Source organism: Schistocerca piceifrons, chromosome 6 (assembly GCF_021461385.2).
Source record: "Schistocerca piceifrons isolate TAMUIC-IGC-003096 chromosome 6, iqSchPice1.1, whole genome shotgun sequence".
Lineage (NCBI taxonomy): Eukaryota > Metazoa > Arthropoda > Insecta > Orthoptera > Acrididae > Schistocerca > Schistocerca piceifrons.
The window spans coordinates 424,403,289-424,425,824 of NC_060143.1; the positions used below are offsets into that span (position 1 = coordinate 424,403,289).

General features: G+C 39.8%; 1 protein-coding gene across 1 annotated transcript in view; it reads left to right on the plus strand.

Moving 5' to 3' along the window:
- LOC124803360 (neural-cadherin-like) overlaps positions 1-22,536 on the plus strand; it is a 230,214-nt gene that overhangs the window by 183,832 nt on the left and 23,846 nt on the right. Inside the window, 1 exon segment of the mRNA XM_047264545.1 lies at positions 18,317-18,555. Within this exon segment, the coding sequence (XP_047120501.1) occupies positions 18,317-18,555 (239 nt within the window).

The window sequence follows — 22,536 nt, forward strand, 5'->3', positions numbered from 1 at the left end:
TCCCCATAACATCAGGTCATCGGCAAAAAGCACTGCTTTCATTTTATGATCTCCAATTGCATCTGATACATGCTGTAGGATTTCATCCATAACAATAATAAACAATAAAGGCAAAAGTGCACTTCCCTGTCGCAGCCCATTTTCCAGCTTGAACCATGCAGTACGTTCCCTCCCCACTTTCACACAACTCTCACTTCCCTCATACATTTTTCTGACTTTTCGTGTTATCTCTTCATCTATCCCTTTTGCGTTCAGCACATCCCAGAGCTTGTCCCTACAGATACTGTCATACGCCTTCTCAATATCTAAAAAGGCCATGATTAAGTCCTTCCCGTACTCATAGTGCCTTTCCTGCAGTTGCCTTACTGCAAATATGAGGTCCGTTGTTGATCTTCCTGGTCTGAAACCATACTGCTCCTCTTGCAGTCTACTTTCAATACTGCTTCTTATTCTCTTCTCCAGGATGTTTTCATAGATTTTTCCACAGTGGCATAGCAGGGTGATTCCTCTGTAGTTCTCACATCTCCTTTTATCCCCTTTCTTGAAGATCGGGACTATAATTCCTTTCTTCCAATCCTCAGGAATTCTGTTCTCCTTCCACACCACCCTCAGCACTCTGTATAGCCACTGGGTTCCTACTTCTCCTGCTGCTCGTATCATATCCACTGTTACTTTGTCCCAACCTGATGCCTTGCCCCCTTTCATCCTCTTTATGGCTTCTTCCACTTCATTCCAAGTTAGATCATCAACTTCCCCACTATTATAATCGTCTGCTGCCTTAGGCTCTCCATCGCTGTTAGTTACCCGCTTGGCGGCATTCAACAGATCTTCAAAGTACTCCTTCCAAATCTTTTTGAGCTCATGCATTTCCTCCACAACTCTTCCATTATTATCCATGATCCTCAGGCACTCGCTTCTGTCGTTCCTCTTATTTCTTACCATGGTGTAAAGTACTTTTTTGTTCCCTTCACTGTCCTCTTCTAACATTCTTGTCCATTTCTCCATCCACTTCTTCTTCTCCGCCCTTACTATGGCCTGTGCCCCTTTCTTGCTTTCCTTATATTTTACCCTAGCTTCCTCTGTTCGGGTCTGGAACCATTCTCTGAAGGCTTTGTTCTTTCGAAGTACTGCCTCTTTACATATGTTGTTCCACCATGGGGTTTCCTTACTTCTCCTCTTTGTGCTAGTTCTTCCGCACACAGTCTCAGCTGCCTCAACTAGAGCCCTCTTAAAATCTCCCCATTCTTCTTCCACTGTTCTCTGATCTTCCTTTGGCAGCTTCTTCCTGATCAGTGTCTGGTACTGGGTCCTCCGTTCATCCTCTTTCAGCATCCATGTCTTCAACCTTTTCTCCTGTATATCTGTTGCCCTCCTATCTTTTTTCTCTCTCAGGGTGGCCACCAACAGCTGATGGTCACTGTCTAAGGCCTCAGATGGAATGACCTTAACATCTATGAGGCTGCTCATCATCTGCCTATCCACTAGTACATAGTCTACTACTGAAGTTTGGGACCAGTCTCCACTGTACCAAGTTATTTTGTGGCTACTTCTCTTCTTGTACCAGGAATTTGCGATCGCCAGCCCATTCCTCTTGCAGAATTCCAGCAACAATTTTCCTTCTCTATTTCGGTTCCCCCAGCCCTCTGGTCCCATTATCTCCTCGAATCCTTTCCTGTCTGTGCCAAAATGTGCATTGAGGTCCCCTATTATAATCTGATTACCTCCATTTAGCTGCTTTTGCATGTCATCTTCAAATTCCTCCTTCTCCTTTTTTGTACACCCCACCTGTGGGGCATATGCTTGGATGATTTCAATGCTTTTTCCTTTCACTCGTACTCTGGCTTTTATCATTCGATCATTGATACCTTCCACCTCCTCCTGCAGACCCTCTCTGACCACTATTGCCACTCCATTTCTTCCCCTCTCATTCCCCATACAGTACAGTTTACATCCTTTACTTAGTGGTTTTTCACCAACTCCTCTCCACCTAGTCTCAGCAAGTCCCAAGATGTCCAATTTCCTCCTTTCCATCATTTCTACAATTTCTTCTAACTTCCCAGTTAGAGTCCTTACGTTTAAGGTGCCCAGTCGTAAACCATCTCGTAATCCTTTTCCATTGCTTGGTCGGTTTCCTTTAAATCCGTTCCGTGATCCGAGGCATGTTCCCTTTTTAAAAGCAGTTGATTTATCCACTACTGGCTTGCTATATCTGCACTAGCAAGTGACTAAATTTGTGTCAGACACTAAATCAACGCCCCCCCCCCCCGCCCCCCCCCCTGGTGGAAGTGGAGCATTAGTGTCAAGGAAAAATGTAGGGAAGTGAACTTGTTGTCCAGAATGGGTTGTCCACATTGGTAGTTGTTCTGCATTGAGTGTTTTCGGTGGCTGCAGTACTGTTTGTGCAGTTGCGGATGGTGAAGTCTTTAGGAATATATATGCAGGGTCGACACTACCAGGGAAATGGTCATTGTTTTGCCATTCACCAATATGCCTGACATCTTTGAACCTCTTCATATCAGACTACATATCTACATCTACATATATACTCTGCTAGCCACTAAGTGGTGTGTGGTGTAGAGCACAATTCACGCCAAAATCATGTTCCCCCCCCCCCCCCCTCTGTTCGACTCACGGATTACGTGAGGGAAAAATGGCTGTTTGAACACCTCAATACGAGATCTTATTTCCCTTATCTTTGAATGATGATCATTGCATTATTTGAAAGTTAGTGGTAATAATATATGCTCTACATCCTCGGTGAAGATTGGATTTCAGATTTTAGAGAGCAGCCGCTTCTGTTTAGCGCATCGTCTAACTGCTAGTGTGTCTCACCTCAAACTTTCTATCAGATTTTTAACGCTCTCATGATGGCTAAATGTACCAGTCACAAATCTTGCTGCTCTCCTTCGGACCTTCTCAGTCTCTTGAATCAGACCCAACTGGTAAGGGTCCCATACAGATGAACAATGCTCTAAGACTGGACGAACTAATGTACTGTAAGCTATTTCCTTGGCTGAAGGACTGCATCGCTTCAGGATTCTACCAATAAACCACAATCTAGAGTTCACCTTACCCGTTACTTGCGTAATCTGATCATTCCATTTGAGACCATTTCGAATAGTCACACCCCACTTGACAGATGTTACCACTTCCAAAGACTGATCACTTATTTTGTACTCATACATTGATGGGGATTTTTGCCTAGATATACGCAGTAGATTACACTTACTAATATTGAGAGATAACTGCCAGTCATTACACCACGCATTTATTTTCTGCTAATCCTCATTGATTTGTTCACAACTTTCTTGTGCTACTACTTTCCTGTAGAGTACAGCATCATTGGCAAACAGTCCAAGGCCACTGTCAATACCATCAACCAGATCATTTATGTAAATCGTAAAAAGCAGAGGACTTATTATGCTATCCTGGGGCACACCTGAAGTTACTCTTGTTTCTGTTGAAGTTACCCCATTCAGAACGACATACTGCTCCCTGTCTGTTAGAAAACTTTCTATCCAACCGCATATGTCACTGGATAGACCATAAGCGTGCACTTTTTGTAGCAAGCAACAATTCGGAACTGAGTTGAATGCCTTTCGAAAGTCAAGAAATATGGCATCAACCTGGGAGCCAGTAGAGCCTGTTGCATATCATGCACAAAGAGGGCCAGCTGTGTCTCGCATGACCGCTGTTTCCTAAAACCGTGCAGAAACCAGCAGATGAGCTTCTCAGTGTCTAGAAAGGTCATTATGTCTGAACACAAAATATGTTCCATGATTCTACAACAAATCAATGTCAGTGAAATTGGTCAGTAATTATGTGCATCCAATTTTCTACCCTTCTTATAGATTGCTATGACCTGGGCCTTCTGCCGTTCCAATGATCTCTGATAGATGACGGATAAGAATGATGCTATATTTGTAGCATAGTCAACATAAAATCTTACGGGGATACTGCCTGGACCAGATGCCTTTCTGGCGTCTACGGACTTTAACTGTTTTACACCCCCAGATACACTAAACACTATGTCAGCCATCCTTTCCTTTGTTCGATAATTGAAAGGAGGAATGGTGCTGCAGTCCTCAATCGGAAGCGAGTTTTTGAAAGCTAGGTTTAGTATTTCGGCCTTCTGTTTATCATCATCAGTTACATTACCCGTACTGTCAGCAAGAGAAGGTATTGAGTTATTTGTATCATTCATAGATTTTACGTACAGCCAAAATTTTTTGGAGTTGTTTTTAGAATCTGCAGATAAAATATTGCTTTCAAATTCATTAAAAGAGTCTCTCCTTGTCCTTTGACAGCTGCTTTCATTTTGCATAATTTCTGTTTGTCAGTGGGGCAGTGACTACATTTAAAATGACTGTGCAAAATTCTCTGCTTTCTCAGCAACTTCCTAATATGTTCGTTGTACCAAGGTGGATCCTTCCCTCCCTATACTTTCTTTGGTTTTTTTGCAACTTCCATTGACATAGAAGCCACAACGACATTATGGTACTAATACCTTCTTCTAGATTAACTTCCTCAAAAAGATCAGATCTGTTTGTCGCCAAGATATCTAACATGTTCGCATCTCAAGTTGGTTTTCTAACCAACTGCTCAAGGTTGTATGTTGAGAGCACTCCTGGAATAACTTCACATGAATCTTTGCTTCTCCCCCCTGTGATAAATGTGTAATTTTCCCAGTCAATGGATGCTAGATTAAAGTCTTCACCTATAACTAATGGATAATATGGATATTTACTTCCTATGTACTCAACACTTTCCCTGAAATGTTCTGCGACATTTGTTGCAGATGCTGGTGGTCTATAAAAAACGTCCCAATACAATGTTCAATCCTTGTGTGATTGACAGCTTTATCCAGACTATTTCACAGTCCGACGTAGTATCGATCCCAACTGCATTTAAACAGCTTATAACTTCAATGAACATACCACCTCCTATAGCATCAGTCCTATACTTCATAAACATTGTCTAATCAGAGTTCAAAATTTCACTGCTTTTTATGTCTGGTTTCAACCAGCTTTTGGTACCTAATACAGTATTGGCATTGCTACTGTTTATTTCAGAGATTAACTCAGGGATCTTGCTACAGGCACTTCAACAATTTACTAACATCAGTTTAAGCATATTTAAATCCTTTGGAATGACCTGTTTAGGCAAACTAACAATTTTTACAGTTGGCACACCCACATCAGTGTCATGAACTGGTAATTTTTTGGGCCAGCGATTTGTTTCCCATGGGGAGGAACCTAATCTAAAAAAAACCCATGTGCTCGCCACACGTACTTTGCTACCCATGTAGCTACTTTCTGTATGTAGTGCACCCCTGAAACTGTATCAGCCACTGTATGGATGTTGCACTGGTCATTTCACACCGTCAGTATGGATCATGACAATGGAGCAGCTGTGTAGATCTTGATGCATGTAACAAGGTGATGTGCCATGATGGGAATCTTGCAAGGCCAGATCTAAGTGATATGGGCCTGTAGATGACATAAGAATTCTAGCTGGTCTTGTATGGGAATAAGGAGGGCATTGGCATGAATGGATTCCCCTGGCAGATGCAGTGTTTCCCTGTATACTAGCTCCATGGCCTAAGAATCAGTGTTGCGTTTACACACAAATAAAAAAAGTTTTGCATCACCCCGGTTCCCAGAACACCTGAAGATAGACAATTCCTGTGTATATTGTATCACAGACACAGTCCCTTTGACTGTTCAAAGATGTCACCAAACCCGCCCAAAGATATAAACAACCTATTAGATGGAGAGAGTATGACAGCCGATCAGTTCCAGTCATTCCACCAGAAAGGAGGTACACGGCTCATGTTGTCTGTAGTTCAGCTGAGCCTAGATGGTCACTACCACAGTTTGATCATGTCCACATTGTTCCTTTGTGCCAGGAAGGGCTCTCAACAAGGGAAGTGTCCAGGTGTCTTGGAGTGAACCAAAGTGATGTTGTTCGGGCATGGAGGAGATACAGAAAGACAGGAACTGTCGATGACAAGCCTCACTCAGGCTCCCCAAGGGCTACTACTGTAATGGATGACCACTACCTATGGATTATGGCTTGGAGGAACCCTGACAGTAACACCATCATCTTGAATAATGCTTTTTGTGCAGCCACAGGTTGTTGTGTTATGACCCAAACTGTGGACAATAGGCTGCGTGATGCAGAACTTCACTTCAGACATCCATGGCGAGGTCCAGCTTTGCAACCATGACACCATGCAGCACGGTACAGATGGGCACTACAAAATGCTGAATGGACCGCTCAGGATTGGCATCACGTTCTCTTCATTGATGAGTGTCGTATATGCCTTCAACTAGACAATCGTCGGAGATGTGTTTGGAGGCAACCCGGTCAGGCTGAACACCTTAGACACACTGTCCAGCAAGTGCAGCAAGGTGGAGGTTCCCTGCTGTTTTGGGGTGGCATTATATAGGATCGACGTACTCTGCTGGTGGTCATGGAAGCAACCATAACAGCTGTACAATACATGAATGCGAACCTGCGACCGATAGTACAACCATATCAGCGGCATATTGGCGAGGTATTCATCTTCATGGACCACAATTTGTGCCCCCATCATGCACATCTTGTGAATGACGTCCTTTAGGATAATGGGATCACTTGACTAGAGTGCCCAGCATGTTCTCCAGACATGAACTCTCTTGAACATACCTGGGATAGATTGCAGAGGTCTATTTATGGACAATGTGACCCACCAACCAGTCTGAGGGATCTTCACCTAATCGCCATTGAGGAGTGGGACAATCTGGACCAACAGTGCCTTGATGAACTTATGGATAGTATGCCATGAGAAATACAGGCATACTTCAGTGCAAGAGGATGTGCTACTGGGTATTAGAGGTAACGGTGTGTACAGCAATCTGGACCACCACCTTTGAAGGTCTTACTATTTGGTGGTACAACATGCAATGTGTGGTTTTCATGAGCAATAAAAAAGGCAGAAATGATGTTTATCTTGATCTCTATTTCAGTTTTTGTACAGGTTCTGGAACTCTCAAAACTGGGGTGATGCACAACATTTTTTGATACGTGTATGTCATTTGGCAGGAGGAACGAGACTTCTGGTCAGGTGATTAAAGGCTTATAAATACAGAATCAAATAGCGGTAGTGCAAGAGTAGGTTTAATAATGAATAACAAAAATAGGGGGCGGGTAAGCTACTACAAACAGCATAGTGAAGGCATTATTGAGGCTATGATACACACGAAGCCCTCGCCTAGAACAGTAGTACAAGTTTATATGCCAACTAGCTCTGCAGGTGATGAAGAGATTGATGAAATGTATGATGAGATGAAAGAAATTATTCAGATAGTGAAGGGAGATGAAAACTTAATAGTCATGGGTGACTGGAATTCAATAGTAGGATAAGGAAGAGAAGGAAATGTAGGTGAATATGGAATGGGGGTAAGGAAGGAAAGAGGAAGCCACCCGGTAGAATTTTGCACAGAGCATAACTTAATCATAGCTAACATGACAGAATCATAGCTAGCATGGAAGAAGATTGTATACATGGAAGAGGCCTGGAGATACCGGAAAGTTTCAGATAGATTATATAATGGTAAGACAGATACTTAGGAACCAGGTTTTAAATTGTAAGACATTTCCAGGGGCAGATGTATACTCTGATCACAATCTATTGGTTATGATCTGTAGATTAAAACTGAAGAGACTGCAAAAAGGTGGGAATTTAATGAGATGGGACCTCGATAAACTGACAGAACCAGAGATTGTAGAGAGTTTCAGGGAGAGCATTAGGGAACGATTGACAAAAATGGGGGGAAGAAATACAGTAGATGAAGAATGGGTAGCTTCGAGAGATGAAATAGTAAAGGCAGCAGAGGATTGAGTAGGTAAAAAGATGAGGGCGAGTAGAAATCCTTGGGTAACAGAAGAAATATTGAATTTAATTAATGAAAGGAGAAAATGTCAAAATGCAGTAAATGAAGCAGGCAAAATGGAATACAAACGTCTCCAAAATGAGATTAACAGGAAGTGCAAAATGGCTAAGCAGGTATGGCTAGGACAAATGTAAGGATGTAGAGGCATATATCACTAGGGGTAAGATAGATACTGTGTACAGGAAAATTAAAGAGACCTTTGGAGAAAAGAGAACCACTTGTATGAATATAAAGAGCTCAGATGGAGACTCAGTTCTAAGCAATAAAGGGAGAGCAAATTCTTACATTTAATGAGAGTGGTTATCAAATAAGGATTGCTGAATGTCATTAATCTACAAGTAAACAAATTATATATGTATCTTTATAGTTAGAGGGTCTACACAAGGGTCTATACAAGGGTGATGTACTTGAGGACAATATATGGAACTGGAAGAGCATGTAGATGAAGGTGAAATGGGAGATATGATACTGAGTGAAGAGTTAGGCAGAGCACTGAAAGACCTAAGTGGAAACAAGGCCCTGGGAGTAGATAACATTCCATTAGAACTACTGATAGCCTTTGGAGAGCCAGCCCTGACAAATCTCTACCATCTGGTGGGCAAGATGTACGAGACAGGCAAAATATCCTCAGACGTCAAGAAGAATATAATAATTCCAATCCCAAAAAAAGCAGATGTTGATAGATGTGAAAGTTACAGAACTATCAGTTTAATAAGTCATGGCTGCAAAATACTAACAAGAATTCTTTACAGACAAATGGGAAGTAGAAGCTGACCTCAGAGAAGATCAGTTTAGATTCCGTAGAAATGTTGGAACATGTGAGGTAATACTGACCCTACGACTTATCTCAAAAGATAGATTAAGGAAAGGCAAACTGATGTTTCTAGCATTTGTAGACTAAGAGAGAGCTTTTGACAATGTTGACTGGAATACTCTCTTTCAAATTCTGAAGATGGCAGGGGTAAAATACAGGGAGCGAAAGGCTATCAATTTGTACAGAAACAGATGGCAGTTATAAGAGTCGAGGGGCATGGAAGGGAGGCAGTGATTGGGGAGGGAGTGAGACAGGGTTGTAGCCTATCCCCAATGTTATTCAATCTGTATATTGAGCAAGCAGTAAAGGAAACAAAAGAAAATTTGGGAGTAGGAATTAAAATCCATGGAGAAGACATAAAAACTTTGAGGTTCGCCAATGACATTGTCAGAGACAGCAGAGGATCTGGAAGAGCAATTGAACAGAATGGACAGTGTCTTGAATGGAGGATATAAGGTGAACATCAAAAAATGCAAAATGAGGATAATGGTATGTAGTCAAGTTAAATCAGGTGATGCTGAGGGAATTAGATTGGGAAATGAGACACTTAAAGTAGTAAATCAGTTTTCCTATTTGGGGAGCAAAATAACTGATCATGGTCAAAGTAGAGAGGATATAAAATGTAGACTAGCAATGGCAAGGAAAGCATTTCTGAAGAAGAGAAATTTGTTAACATTGAATATAGATTTAAATGTCAGGAAGTCATTTCTGGAAACATTTGTGTGGAGTGTAGCCACGTATGGAAGTGAAACATGGACAATAAATAGTTTAGACAAGAAGAGAATACAAGCTTTCAAAATGTGGTGCTACAGAAGAATGCTGAAGATTAGATGGGTAGACCACATAACTAATGAGGAAGTATTGAATAGAATTGGGGAGAAGAAAAATTTGTGGCACAACTTGACTAGAAGAAGGGATCGGTTGGCAGGACATGTTCTGAGGCATTAAGGGATCACCAATTTGGGGTTGGAGGGCAGCGTGGAGGGTAAAAATTGTAGAGGGAGACCAAGAGACGAATACACTAAGCAGATTCAAAAGGATGTAGGTTGCAGTAGGTATTGGGAGATGAAGAACCTTGCACAGGGTAGAGTAGCATGGAGAGCTGCATCAAACCAGTCTCTAGACTGAAGACCACAACAACAACACATGTCATTAAGTTGTGTTGTGGCACCTGAGGACAACCTCCAGGGAACAATGCCAGCACTCAATCACTCTATTACTAGTGGGATGGTAACTGCCAGTCTTGTGGTGGACATGCCCACAAAACTTGGCAACCTGCCTAAAGAAGCCTGACTCAGATTGGTGGCCACAATCGATAGTGATATACAGACTGCATAAAATCTCACTAACCATGCTGATGCAAATGTAGAGGCCAATGTTCCAGTGCTAATATTGTTGATGGGCATCACCTCTGGTCAGCAGATGAAAAGATATGTTGGGGTCAATAAATAACATTGACATTTGATGCAGGAGGCAGTCCTCTTAAATTGAGGTGAACATGCACAAAACATAGTGTTGCTTGGGAAAATCACCAGTTGATGCATGCATGTGGTGAGAAACTTTAGGCTGTTGGCATTGTAGACATTCTCATGCCCATCCTCAACAGTATTTTTCGATCCCTGCTCAAACAAAATGTTGAGACATCAGACTAAAGGTGGACCAGACTTCTGGATGGCACATGTTGTGACACTATTGCAAGTTTGTCTTCTGAATGCTGATGGAAGAAACTGGCAAGGTCTTGCTCGAAGACATCACAGTACAGCCTGGCATCTTCTCCCAGAATGTCAATGGGTTGCAATTGTAATATTGACTAGCATCATCAATGAATATTTGGAGCTCTGAACCACCTTTTTGTGCTTGGACCAGTGCAGGAAAGTCAATACGGCTTGACACCCTGCTGACTCATGAAAGACAGTCAGCCATCACATAATCAATACCCGAAATGTGCTTGATATCAGTACTGTATTGCAGTATAAATTCCAGATGGTTATACTGGACAGGAGAGCAGTTGACGCTGCTGCACTTAAATACACAGGTCAACAGTTTATGGCCTGTGAAGATTGTGAATACTCATACTTCAATCTGTGATCGAAAGTATGTAATGGCCTCCTATGCAGCCAGAAGCTCATGGTCATAGGTGCTCCACTTGTTCTGAGATGTGAACAGTTTGTGAGAGAATTACACCAGTGGCTGCCATGGGCCGTCTGAATGTTGTTGTAGCACCATGCCAGTAGTTGTCTGGCTTGTGTCCACCACTATTACTAGGGTTGCATTGAACTTTGGATGTGCAAGGAGTGCTGTATCAGTCAAGAACTGTTTCACGGCTTTGAATATGGAGTGCATAGCCTCAGTCCACTTCACAGGGAAACTGCCTTTCACATTAGGCAAATGCAAAGGTTCCTGCAATTCTGCTGTATAAGGTAGGTGACAACAATAAAAGTTTATCATGCTGAGAAACCACCTCAGTTTCTTAATTGTGGTTGGTATAACCAGCTGCAGAATTGCTTTGACCTTCTCTAACAAAGGAGGAGAGCCCACAGACGAAATTCTGTGTCCTGAGAAGATAACCTCTGGTTGCCTGAAAATATACTTAGCAACATTTCCAAATGACTCTGTAATGCACCAAATGCTTCAACATTTCCTGTGGGTGTTGTTGATGTTGTTCTAGGGTGGCTGAAAATACAAGCTCATCACCCAGTTATGCAAAACAGAATAGAAGGCCTTGAAGGGCAGAGACAATAAACCTTTGCCATGTCTGTGCTGCATTCCCTAATCCCAGTGTTATATACAATGCTTTCTAATAGCACAAAGGGTGATCTAATTGCAGTCTTTGGAATGTCTTCTTTTGCCAGTGGAATCTGTTTATTGGCTTTCACACAGTTCATTCCACCATGTAATTCAAATTGTAGTCCCTAAAAAGTGGTCCCATAATAATGGTCGGGCAGTGTTCTCACATTAGACACACAGTACTCTCTGCAGGGGTGCCAGGCTCCTCCTTTCTTAGGAACCAGGTGTAAGGTGGAGGACCACAGATATCTTGACTATCTGATAATGCCCTCTCTTAGTACAGTGTCAAATTCTGCCTTGGCAGTAGTGAGGTGGTCTACTGCAAAAGACCTAGGTCTGCATGAAACTAGTGGACCATCTGTCATTTTGATGTGGTACAGTGTGTTGTATGGTATTTGCTTTGGAGCTGCTGATGGTCTGGTCAAATTCAGAAACTAACTTAATAGAAAGGTGTATTCACTCACTTGTGCCCTTATCAGCTTCATGCTGTGGATGGGCACACTGAGACGAACCTGTAGCTGTTAACTTTGTAATGCTGTTGACCAACCGGGTGTTCATTATGTCTGATTAAGAGGTTGTAATGTGTCAAATGATCTGTGCCAGTTATAGCTTGTGTGACGTGTGGCAGTAAAGTCCCAGGTGAATAGACAGTGTAATCCTAGGATAAAGTTAATCATCTGGATGCTGTTGGTCACAACAGACAAGTTGTTGGCATCAGTTAGACAGAAGGCAGTTGGCAGCTTGCGGTAATGTTTCAGAAGCTGTGGTAGGATACTCAGGTCTGAACCAATGTCCACCAGGAATTTCAGGCCAGAACTTCTGTTGCTAATGAAAAGATGATGAGATGGTGATCGGCAGTCAGTGGCACCTGTGACCAATTGCCACCGGCATTTGTGTGAAAGCATGGTGCCATACATTTTGGTGCCTCCTTGCTGAACCTCTGGTGATACCAACACCCAGGTAGCTCAACCTGAGAAGAAGTAACACTGCTAGGGAACCAGCTCCTCAAACGTTTGCAGTAGCATGCTTTACTGTTTCCAGTGCCGTCTTTTGACTACAGCGTGCCGACCTGCATGCATAACATTTCCACCTTTTCCATGAGCAAGTCATAATCAGTGAGTGCAACAGTTGCTGTGGCTGTCATAGCGCTGAACTATGTTGTAAATGTGATAGCCTGGGCTGAGCTGATGGGTTCCTGTATTCGGTCTGCAAGTTCCTTCACTGCAGTCAAAGACATGTGAGTTTGAGATGCCCTTATTCCAAACAGCAAACATGACATAATAAGCTCAGAAAAACAAGGAATAAAAGGATAGACAGAATAAGCTTAAAACACATAAGAAATCCAGTAGCCCTGGTAAAAGGGTGTGGAACTGTTTTGACAGCCATGGTTCACTTGGCTACATCACATCACACTGCACCACCAACACTAGGCAAACACTTAATTCTGCACTAGCACATCCCAACTCACTGATGTCAGACATTATAAATTCTTGCATTTAATGAGAGAGTGGTTATCAAATAAGGATTGCTGAATCTCATTAATCTGCAAGTAAACAAATTATATATGTATCTTTATAGCTCCTACATGTAGAATTTGCATGAGATACCACTGTCAATATTCCTGGAAGCTTTCTTATAATGTAACTACAAATCACGGGCAAAAATTATTTTAATGATGTTGGAAGTGTTTATATTATTTGGTACCATGCTGTGCCTTTATATAATTTTATGATGTGTAATAATGTGAGTGGCTCACTACTTAATATGTCACTCTATGCTGCAGATCATTATTAACACAATGAAAATACTTAATTGCAGCACTGGACAATATTTCATCTGTGACACAGATATTATTCACAATTAAGTACTATAAGTGTTTAACATACTAGCCCTTTCTGTAGAATGTTTCTTCCCATTTGCCATCCAGAGCTGCAATAAGGACCATCTGTGAGGAGAAAATGAATTACCCTAGATTCGCAGCACTGAAACAAATAATAAATGCTCATTAACGTTCAAGTCATGTGACTGAGAGTTCCAAAAGAGTGCTGAAGTTCAGTGTACTGTCTGTTAAAGCAAACCAGAATGGAGTCATCTATACAACTTAGGGTCGTCTCTTCCTTAGAAAGCATTGTCTGTTTCAAAGAAATCATTAGCAAGAAAAGTAACAATGTTTTTGGCAGTTGGGCCTCTATCTCATGAAATGCAGTTAATAACTGTTCTGTTATGAATACTAGTGTTATCATGCTAACAGTAGGAGATAAGCAGCAGCTATTTAGAACTGCTTCGCATTTTTAATAATATTTTGATTCATTGCATGTGACTGATGATTGTACTCTATAATGGAATCTAATTTGGAACATGATGAGTGAATGAATTGAAAGTATAAATGCACAATTAATGCTAAGACAAACAGTAGCTATGATGATAATGAAAGTAATGTAACTTTCCTTTTTATGTTCATTAACGAAAACCATTCTCTTTTCAAAACTGATAGTGTGCGCAGCTACACTACATGGTCATAACAGACTTATTTATTAACCAGACAAACTTCACCCTTTGAAGCAAGAAGTAAATTACGTATAGTGTGTGAAAGTCTAACACAGTTATTAAGTTTTATCTGTGGACAGAAAAAATATTGCTGTTGAAACGCCAAAATTCAATAGTGAATAAAAAGAATACTGGTACCTTGTTGTGCTATATAGCTAATTTATTTTCATGTATTATGGTGTAATGTTAGCTGATATGAGTACTTTCATGAATGTACTATATTGCACCTTACTATCTCCATTATTGTAAATTTTACAAAATGTTGTGATTGTAAATACTGTTAAAACACCGACTCATTCCATATCCTACCTACTCAAATATGAGACATTCCAGAAAGTAAGTACTGTTTTGAAACCAAAAAAACCATAAAAACCTTTGTTTCTTCAAAACAAAATTATTTTTACAAGAAAGAGCATTTCTTAAGGGGAGTTGGAATGCCCTATCTCGCCAATGTTAAATTTGCTAACTTTGTGTACCTTTTTCTTTGGAACTATTATCTTCAGAACTTTGAAATTCTGGCAGAGGTTTTCAGCATATATTGTGAGCCCACTGAACTAGAACCAATGTTTTCTTTTTGTTGGTATAGTATTTATGAATTTTTTACCATTAAGCCATTTTTTATTGGAAAAAGTATAACATAAACTTCCCTAGTTCAGAGAATAAGCCAGTTCTTGTCATGATTCTAGTTCAGTGGCCTCTTTGAACTGTTTTGCAGCATTTCTGAAAATTTGAATGTTGTTGGTTGAGTGGTTTATGAGATAAAGGTACATGTAACACTAAAAATGTCAAATGCCAGAAAATGCGATTAAAGTAATTTATTATGAAAATTCACAAATACCTTTTATTCTATTATCAAAAGTGTCCAGCAGAGTAATCAGGGTCATCTTCTAGTTCTTCTTCTTCACCTAGAAGCTTTCTTCTCCTTGCTGCCCTTGCTTTTTTTGTATTAAATTCAGCTGCATACTGAGCCTTCCTTACTCGCACGCTGTCCAGAAGCTGAAGACCTCTGATGGTGTTGATACCAGGAGCAATGCCGAGCCTTGCCATGACCTTTAGCCTACCCATATGACCATCATTGAATGAAATAACAGCATCACTGACTCCCCATTTCAATGTTTTTATCCCAACAAATACATTCTTAGGTACACGAGTCCAAATGAGGTTGTTGAACGACTCGTTTTGATTCTGGGTACAACCATGAAGACATTTTCGCAGAAGATCAGGATGCCCCAAGACTCTATATATTGGTTTAATTACTTCCATAACAGCCAATGGAATATAATTTTTATGGTGATAAGGATCCCCAGTAGCTTGAGATTTTCTATAATTGCACCATGACTGAGGACCATCTGGACAAGCAAAATGTTGAGGATTATCATCAGTTGATGATCGATGTAAATATGTGGCCCATACAGCTTGTCTCATTTCCTGCAAATTATTTGCATTATTTCTTATTGCCATACCATAGTATTGTTGTAATTCATTTATAATTTTATCTGACAGGCGACCTCTAATGGTTTTACCATCTGACAAAATTTTGTCCTTCAGATTCTGTTTCAGTTTCCTTAGACGAGTGCCCATTCGTTTCTGAACATGACCGACACATTCTAGTTTAGTTATTGTCTTATTGACATATGGCATGGATTCTGTAACACTTTTGTATGCCTTGGAGTCCCCATCTCCAAGGAATTTTGTGTAAAATACTCCCCGTTCTTTTTCTGATCTGCTAAACATTTTCACAGCAGCGGCAGCCTCCATGCCTCCACTCGTACCTTCATAATTCTTGCTACATATGTGAGCTGCTTCTATCTTACCAGATGCACAATGGTAACAATGTTTAGTGAGCACTTCATAGTCCAAAACTTTACCGCTGTCCACACTAGTAACAGTAGCAACAGCATTTTTGGATGTGTGACCCCTTTTCTGCCAGGTTCCATCAAAAGCAACAGGGATATCTGGGTTTCCTTCATTTATATATTTTGCTTCACTGGCAGCAGCTTTCATTGATAAATCTGCTACAGACTGAACAGCATCTCCTATCACTTCAGTGTAATTGTCAATTTTAGCAGGTGGAGGTGGAAGATTCATTATGGCACAAAATGTTTGAGCAGCAGTATGTCCTTTACCAATTGCTCTCATTGCATACATTAGCCTGATATTACTCTCAAACAAATTGCTACTGCATGTTTTAGAGCTCCAAAAACAGGTCTCATTTTCACAACTGGCACAAACTATAGCAATTTTGCAGGAAAGTCCTATAGATTTTGTTATGTTCATATCAAAAGAACCTCCACAAAGATTACAACACAAACATTTCTTCATAAACTCAGTAAAAACAGGAAAGTCGACTAAAACATATTGTTCATTAGAAGCTTCATCTGTAATTTCACTTGCACAGTTTGATAACTTCTTTTTTGATGCACTGGTGGGCGTGTCTCCTTCACACATCTCAGCTGTACAAACGTCAGAACTTTCACCAGCATCAACAGGTGCTGAAGCAGAATCACTTGAACAAACGTTATTTGTAAATCTATTACCGCGAAACTTTCGCTTTTTAAATAATGATGCACTCCTAGGCATCGTAGAAACTACGCACTCACCACTGAAAGTCAAAACAAGACAGATAACAAACTCCAAATGAGCGACAAACTAAACTCGAGGCTCAAAACAAACACTCACAGATCAAAAACTGAACAATAAACACAGCTAGTCGTAAAAACAATGGTACCTATGGAAGGATCAAAGATTCTACAACTGAAGAGTGAAATCCACAGCCTTCTATATGTAATGTTTTCGGAAATGCGAAGATTTAAATGTGTACAAATCACAAGATGGGTAACTTTGCTGGGCGCACATGTAATTTTGAAAAATTAAATAAAAATACTTCCAATTGGAATTTCTTAACAAATTTTGCACCATTTTAAGCAGAAAATTTCAAATTAAGTTATAAGGTTAAAAACTGAAAATGTGAATTTTTTCCATTTTCCGGCATTCCAACTCCCCTTAAACTATTTTTCAACATAGTTGTCACCATTGTTCAGACACTTTTCTTAGCAGGAAGCCAACTTTCCTATGTCTTGTCACAGAAAGATACCACCAGTGAAGACAGCCACTACTGAACATTGCTTTTTGTGTTGTCACCTCTGTCAAAGTGGCTTCCTCCAAAATCATGCTTCAGGTTCAAAAATGAGTGGTGGTCAGAAGGAGTGAGATCGGGGCTGTGCGGCAGGTGATCAGATTGCTCCCAACAAAATTGAGTGACACCAGCAGAATGGGGATGTGCGTTGCCATGAAGCAATACAATGCCTTGACTGAGCATTCCACATCTTTTGTTCTGAACTGCTTCCCAAAGTTTTCTCAGTTTTGTATAGTATCCTACTGCAGTGACAGTTTCACCTCTGAGAGCCCATGATTTTTTGTGCAGGCAATGTTGTTTTGAATTTTTGTTTTTTGGTGCATCATGAGTGCCTCCAGTCCATTGACTGTTATTTTGGTTCTGGCATGGCATGACAAGCCCAAGTTTCATTATTGGTCACAATTCTGTTTAAAAGTTCATCTCCTTCATCAGTATATCAGATAATAAATGTCAAAGCACTGACTAGTTTCTTCATTTTTGTGGACATCCATAAGCATTTTTGGAACCAAATGGGAACATAATTTGCTAAAATTTAAGCAATTTGTGACAATATCATGCAAAAAAAGTTTTTGAAATTTATGGAAACTCATCACAAAGCATTCTTATTGTGAACTGTGTGTTTTCACGAATTTTCTCATGTGCTTCCTCAACCAAACCATCAATGACAACTGAAGGCTGTCCACTCCATGTTTCATCATAAAAATTGTTTCGTCGATCATTGTCTCACCCACTTTTTGACCAGTCCATCACTCACTGAATTTTCAGCATAAATCTCTACAAGTTGACAATGAATTCCAGCTGTCTTAACATTCTTTGTATTCAAAAAATGTATTACAGAATGCACTTCACAGTTGGAGGGTCTTAAAAATTTTGAACTATTACTAGAAAATGTTAACACATCACAATCCATCTGTAACATCATCAGTGGAAATACAATGAACCACAGAGGAGTGTGAATGTGCTGGACTGTGACACTAGTGCTTTGGTGGTGGCAGAATGATTGTACTTACTTTCTGGACGCACCTTGTACTGTGGGAAAAACAAAGCTCATGATAAAATTATAAATAAAAGCAATGTTTGTGTCATTCTCTTCAGGTGCAGTGATGCTCAGATTTTAGCTGCAACCAGTAAGGATTGCACTGAGAAAGACTGTGCAAGTACCTCTTGTGGTAATACTGAGAACTGTCTGAATCTTCATTCCAAGTTCTATTACGAATGTCGGTGTCCTGATGATATAACAACCATGAACTGCAAATTTCTTGGTGATAAAGACACATTTGGAATTGGTGTTTGGGCTTTAATAGCCTTGTTGTCTACACTTTTCTTAATATTAGGTAAGAACTGAAGTACAGTACATAATTGTAAAGGATTCATTTAAGAAAACCATAATATTTAACCTTTGTGAGGAACATTTCCTTACAACATCACTATTTAGATGCTTAAAAAAACAAAGGTTGCATGTTGATATAGTTTTTTGTGCCTATACATCCTACATCTCTCAGGTTTTTCACAATGATTATTCCCTTCTCTATCAGTTAAAATATTTATAACATTGAAAAAAATATTTAGCTTTCTCTCTTTATTCTCATGCTAACTATTTCATTACGTTGCTGGCAGTGTATTTATTGTACAGGGTGTCAATAAAAGAATGTCCCAGCAGTAAATATGACTAGCATCAACTGTAAATGTTGTAGAGTGTTGGTTAAAGGTCCTAATTAAAGAGTAACTCAAAAATATTTAGTTAAGTGCATGCAAAAATACTGCTTTGTCATTTTCTCACTTGCATGCCACACATGCAAAATGGCAGCTACTGAGTGTAACACGTTTTTTGTTCTGCAGTTTTCTAAGAGTGAAGAGTGAATACCTCACCTGACAACTGTGCATTTTGAAGTGCTAATTCCGGGATGGCATGGTATGCCAGCCCAGGATCAGCTCTGCTCAGGGAATTAGTGAAGAGCATCAGTCTGCTGGCCAGCCTTGACGTGGTTTTCAGGTGGTTCCTCATAATGTGCCATGTGAATACTAGGCTGGTACCCAAGTCCCACCTCAGTTACATGTGTCACAAACATTTAAAAAATTTATCACTTGATTCTACAGGAATACTCAGACAGTTTTGGTGCACATATTCCATTCTGAGAGGGGGGGAATGGGTGATGACAGGAAGGGCACCTAGTCACCCCATAAACTAACAAAGCCAAATTCATTCATAACCATGCCAACATTGTGCTGACTCAGGACAAAAGCACAAGCAAAAGAAGAAGAATTTGTTAAAAATGACTGTAATTTCAGTTAAACGTGTGTTTTGTTTAAAGTTTAGCTGTGATGTCCCACATACAAAAAGATACACTGATGGCATAATAAGTTCAAAACGAGCAGAAGTGTGTAAAGGGAAAAGTACTGGATGACCAAATTTTTCTGAAGAGGATTTTGACTGTGTCAGAGCATCTTACTACATTCATGGCCCCAAGAAGTCTGTTTGGAAATAAAATCTCGAATTTCAGTCATCAGAGTATGGAAGGTTTTAAGACAACATTTACACATGTGGATACAATTGATAATTTCTTTAAAGACAGATGAATATGTAACTTTGTGAGTGAAGTGATGCTGCAAGAAGAAGACTTTCTTGATTGTGTGGTGTTTAGTGATGAGGCAAATTTTCACCTATAAGGGAAGATAAATACCCATGTCAGAACATACCCATGAAACTGTACAAAATCAAAGAGAGTCACCAAAATTAAATGTTTTGTGCACTTTGTCCCAACATCAAGCTAAGATTATATCTGCTGTAATGGTTGACTGTAATTAAAGAGGCTGTAGAAATAAGAATGTGCAAGAAGAACTTCGAGTGTGACAGTAGATATAATCTGAGTGGTGACAGCAATACATAATTACTGACCAATCACAAGCCATCTATGGGCTATATAATGCCACCAAAGCAGCAATTTTGTCAGTCAGTTGCTCGGGACAAAGGTGATGGAGGCAATCATTGAGAGCTTAGGGCTTTACACTTATTCCAAGAATATTTTATACAAAACTAGGTTAGTTTATCTTCAGTTTGATGTATGATTTGTTGTAAATAGTCTAAATTAAACTGTTATGTATGATTGAAACTGGGACATTCTTTTATGGACCCTTTGTATTATTGTCTATTTTGAGTATAAATAGTTACAACTAAATTGTGCTGCAACCATACTCTCGTATAGGAAGGTAGGCCATAATTTGAAAATGTAATCTGTTCTCTCATATTTTTTCCTGTAAGGGAGAATGTGACTGCAGTCTTTTGGCGTTAAAGGAAATTTGTTATGCAATTGTGCTATTTCTTCCTGCTTCTGCAGTGATCAATATTAAATATCTTTCTAATTTTGACCATGCATACTCAAAATATTTTCAAATATAAATAAAATCCAATTTTACATATCCCATTTCTTTGCCCCAGTGAAGCTTTCATGAGGACACATCAGTTTTCTTTTATACTAAGGGACAATTTACAGTGTCAGTAAATTTTTGAAACAAAATAGGTGTCTTACTATAGTTGCAAAAAATTACTCCACCCTGATAGTATTGCTGCTGAATGGATAGTGTGGGCAAAGAGCTAACTAGTGGTCCTTAATCACTATTTATTACCAAGCCTTTGTTGCTCACCAGCCATGGCTAGATAGACTGCTTCAAAGCTACAAAATTGATATATTATGGTACAAATAATATGTGATATTACAAAATATTTGAACATGTTTAGCGTTTTGCTACAGATACATTTCATCTACCACTGACATTTTAATTCCCTCCAAGATTTACTAGTTTGATAAAAGTTCAGGAAATCCATTCTCTTTCCTCACAATCAAAAGATTCCTGGATAAAGTGTTGCGGGCATAGTTTGAGTCCTGTGAAATTTATTTCTTTAACCTGTCTAGCGGCAGGACATGGGCAGGTATTTGAACATTCTCAGAGCAGTCATTGGAAAGCGGTCTCTTGTTTTGGTACAGTTATGTTCTCTTTGTTGCAGCTGTTGTGCAGGAATCTAAATTTTCCTTAATGTTAAGGAGGCACAAAAATACTCATTATTCCCAGTTTTGTGAACAATGGCATGTAGTTTCCTGTGTCATACTTGGTGTAATAATTCTTACTGTCTCCTTTTGCAGTAATATCACGTCCTTGCAACCCGATGAATGACACCAGACCTTGGGTAATATGGCTATGGAAGAGGCCATGCAGTAGATATTGCCCTGTAGCTATGCTTTTTAATTTCTTCTGGAGGTATACTAAATGCAACCTTTTTCTGCGTACATGCTAAGAGTGTCCATTCCATGTGAGTTTGTGGTACGCTACAGAAGCCAGCAGTTTCACAGTTTCTCCATTTTCCGGACATGTATTTCTGCTGAGGCTGGATACCACATGCTGAGTTTTGTCTGCATTTACCTTCATCTTATTTAAGGTGACCCATTCCTTCCAAATAGCGCATCTGATTGCAGGACTGCTCAAGTTGGATTTTCCTCCTTTGCGATAAGAGTAGTATCATAAGCCAATTGTGGTGTGTTATCATCTTGGCTTAGATCATTTGCAAAATTGAGAAAAAGGTGGGAGCTGAGATGGAACCTTGTGGTATTGCCATGTTCTAACTCCTGTTCCTGAGCTGTTGCTCCTTGAACTGAAATAATGTGCCATCTGTTTTCTAAGTAGCACTGAAGGATAGCGTGAACAGTACCTTCCACACCACTGCATTCTGATAGTTTGAGTAAGATCTTGCGGGGAATGTAGACAAGTGATTTGTTCAAATCATTTGTAAAAGACAGAGAATAATGACATTGTCAACCTTTTATGTGATTTAGCCTGCTAGAGGAGCCATTCTCACACAGCAAACATTATATGCATCTCAGACATTCCAGTATTCACCTCAAGGAGGAACCAGCCAAAGAATTAGACAAGTAACATGAATGTCTTCACTGTTGTCCTTAACTGAAGCTTAAAACACAAAAGCATTATCATAAGCACTTATCACCATCAACATTTTTTTCTTTTATTCATAGTAAATTAAAAAAAAGTTGGGTTAAACTTCTCTCCTGTTACAAGAAGTACGGTACAATAGTAGTAGAATGTTGTACTACCAACTTCCATATTTTCTGGAAGCATTTTATAGTAGGCTACACATATATAGTTATGAATTGTGTATTTCATGTTGTTTTGTATCAGCGATGTACAATGTGAATATAGGAGTAGTAACAGTTGACTGCTTTATTTATTCCATTTCATTTACATATTCTATGTGAAGAATAAGTATTTGAGCACAACATGAAATAAGCACTTAGTGTTTCATTAAT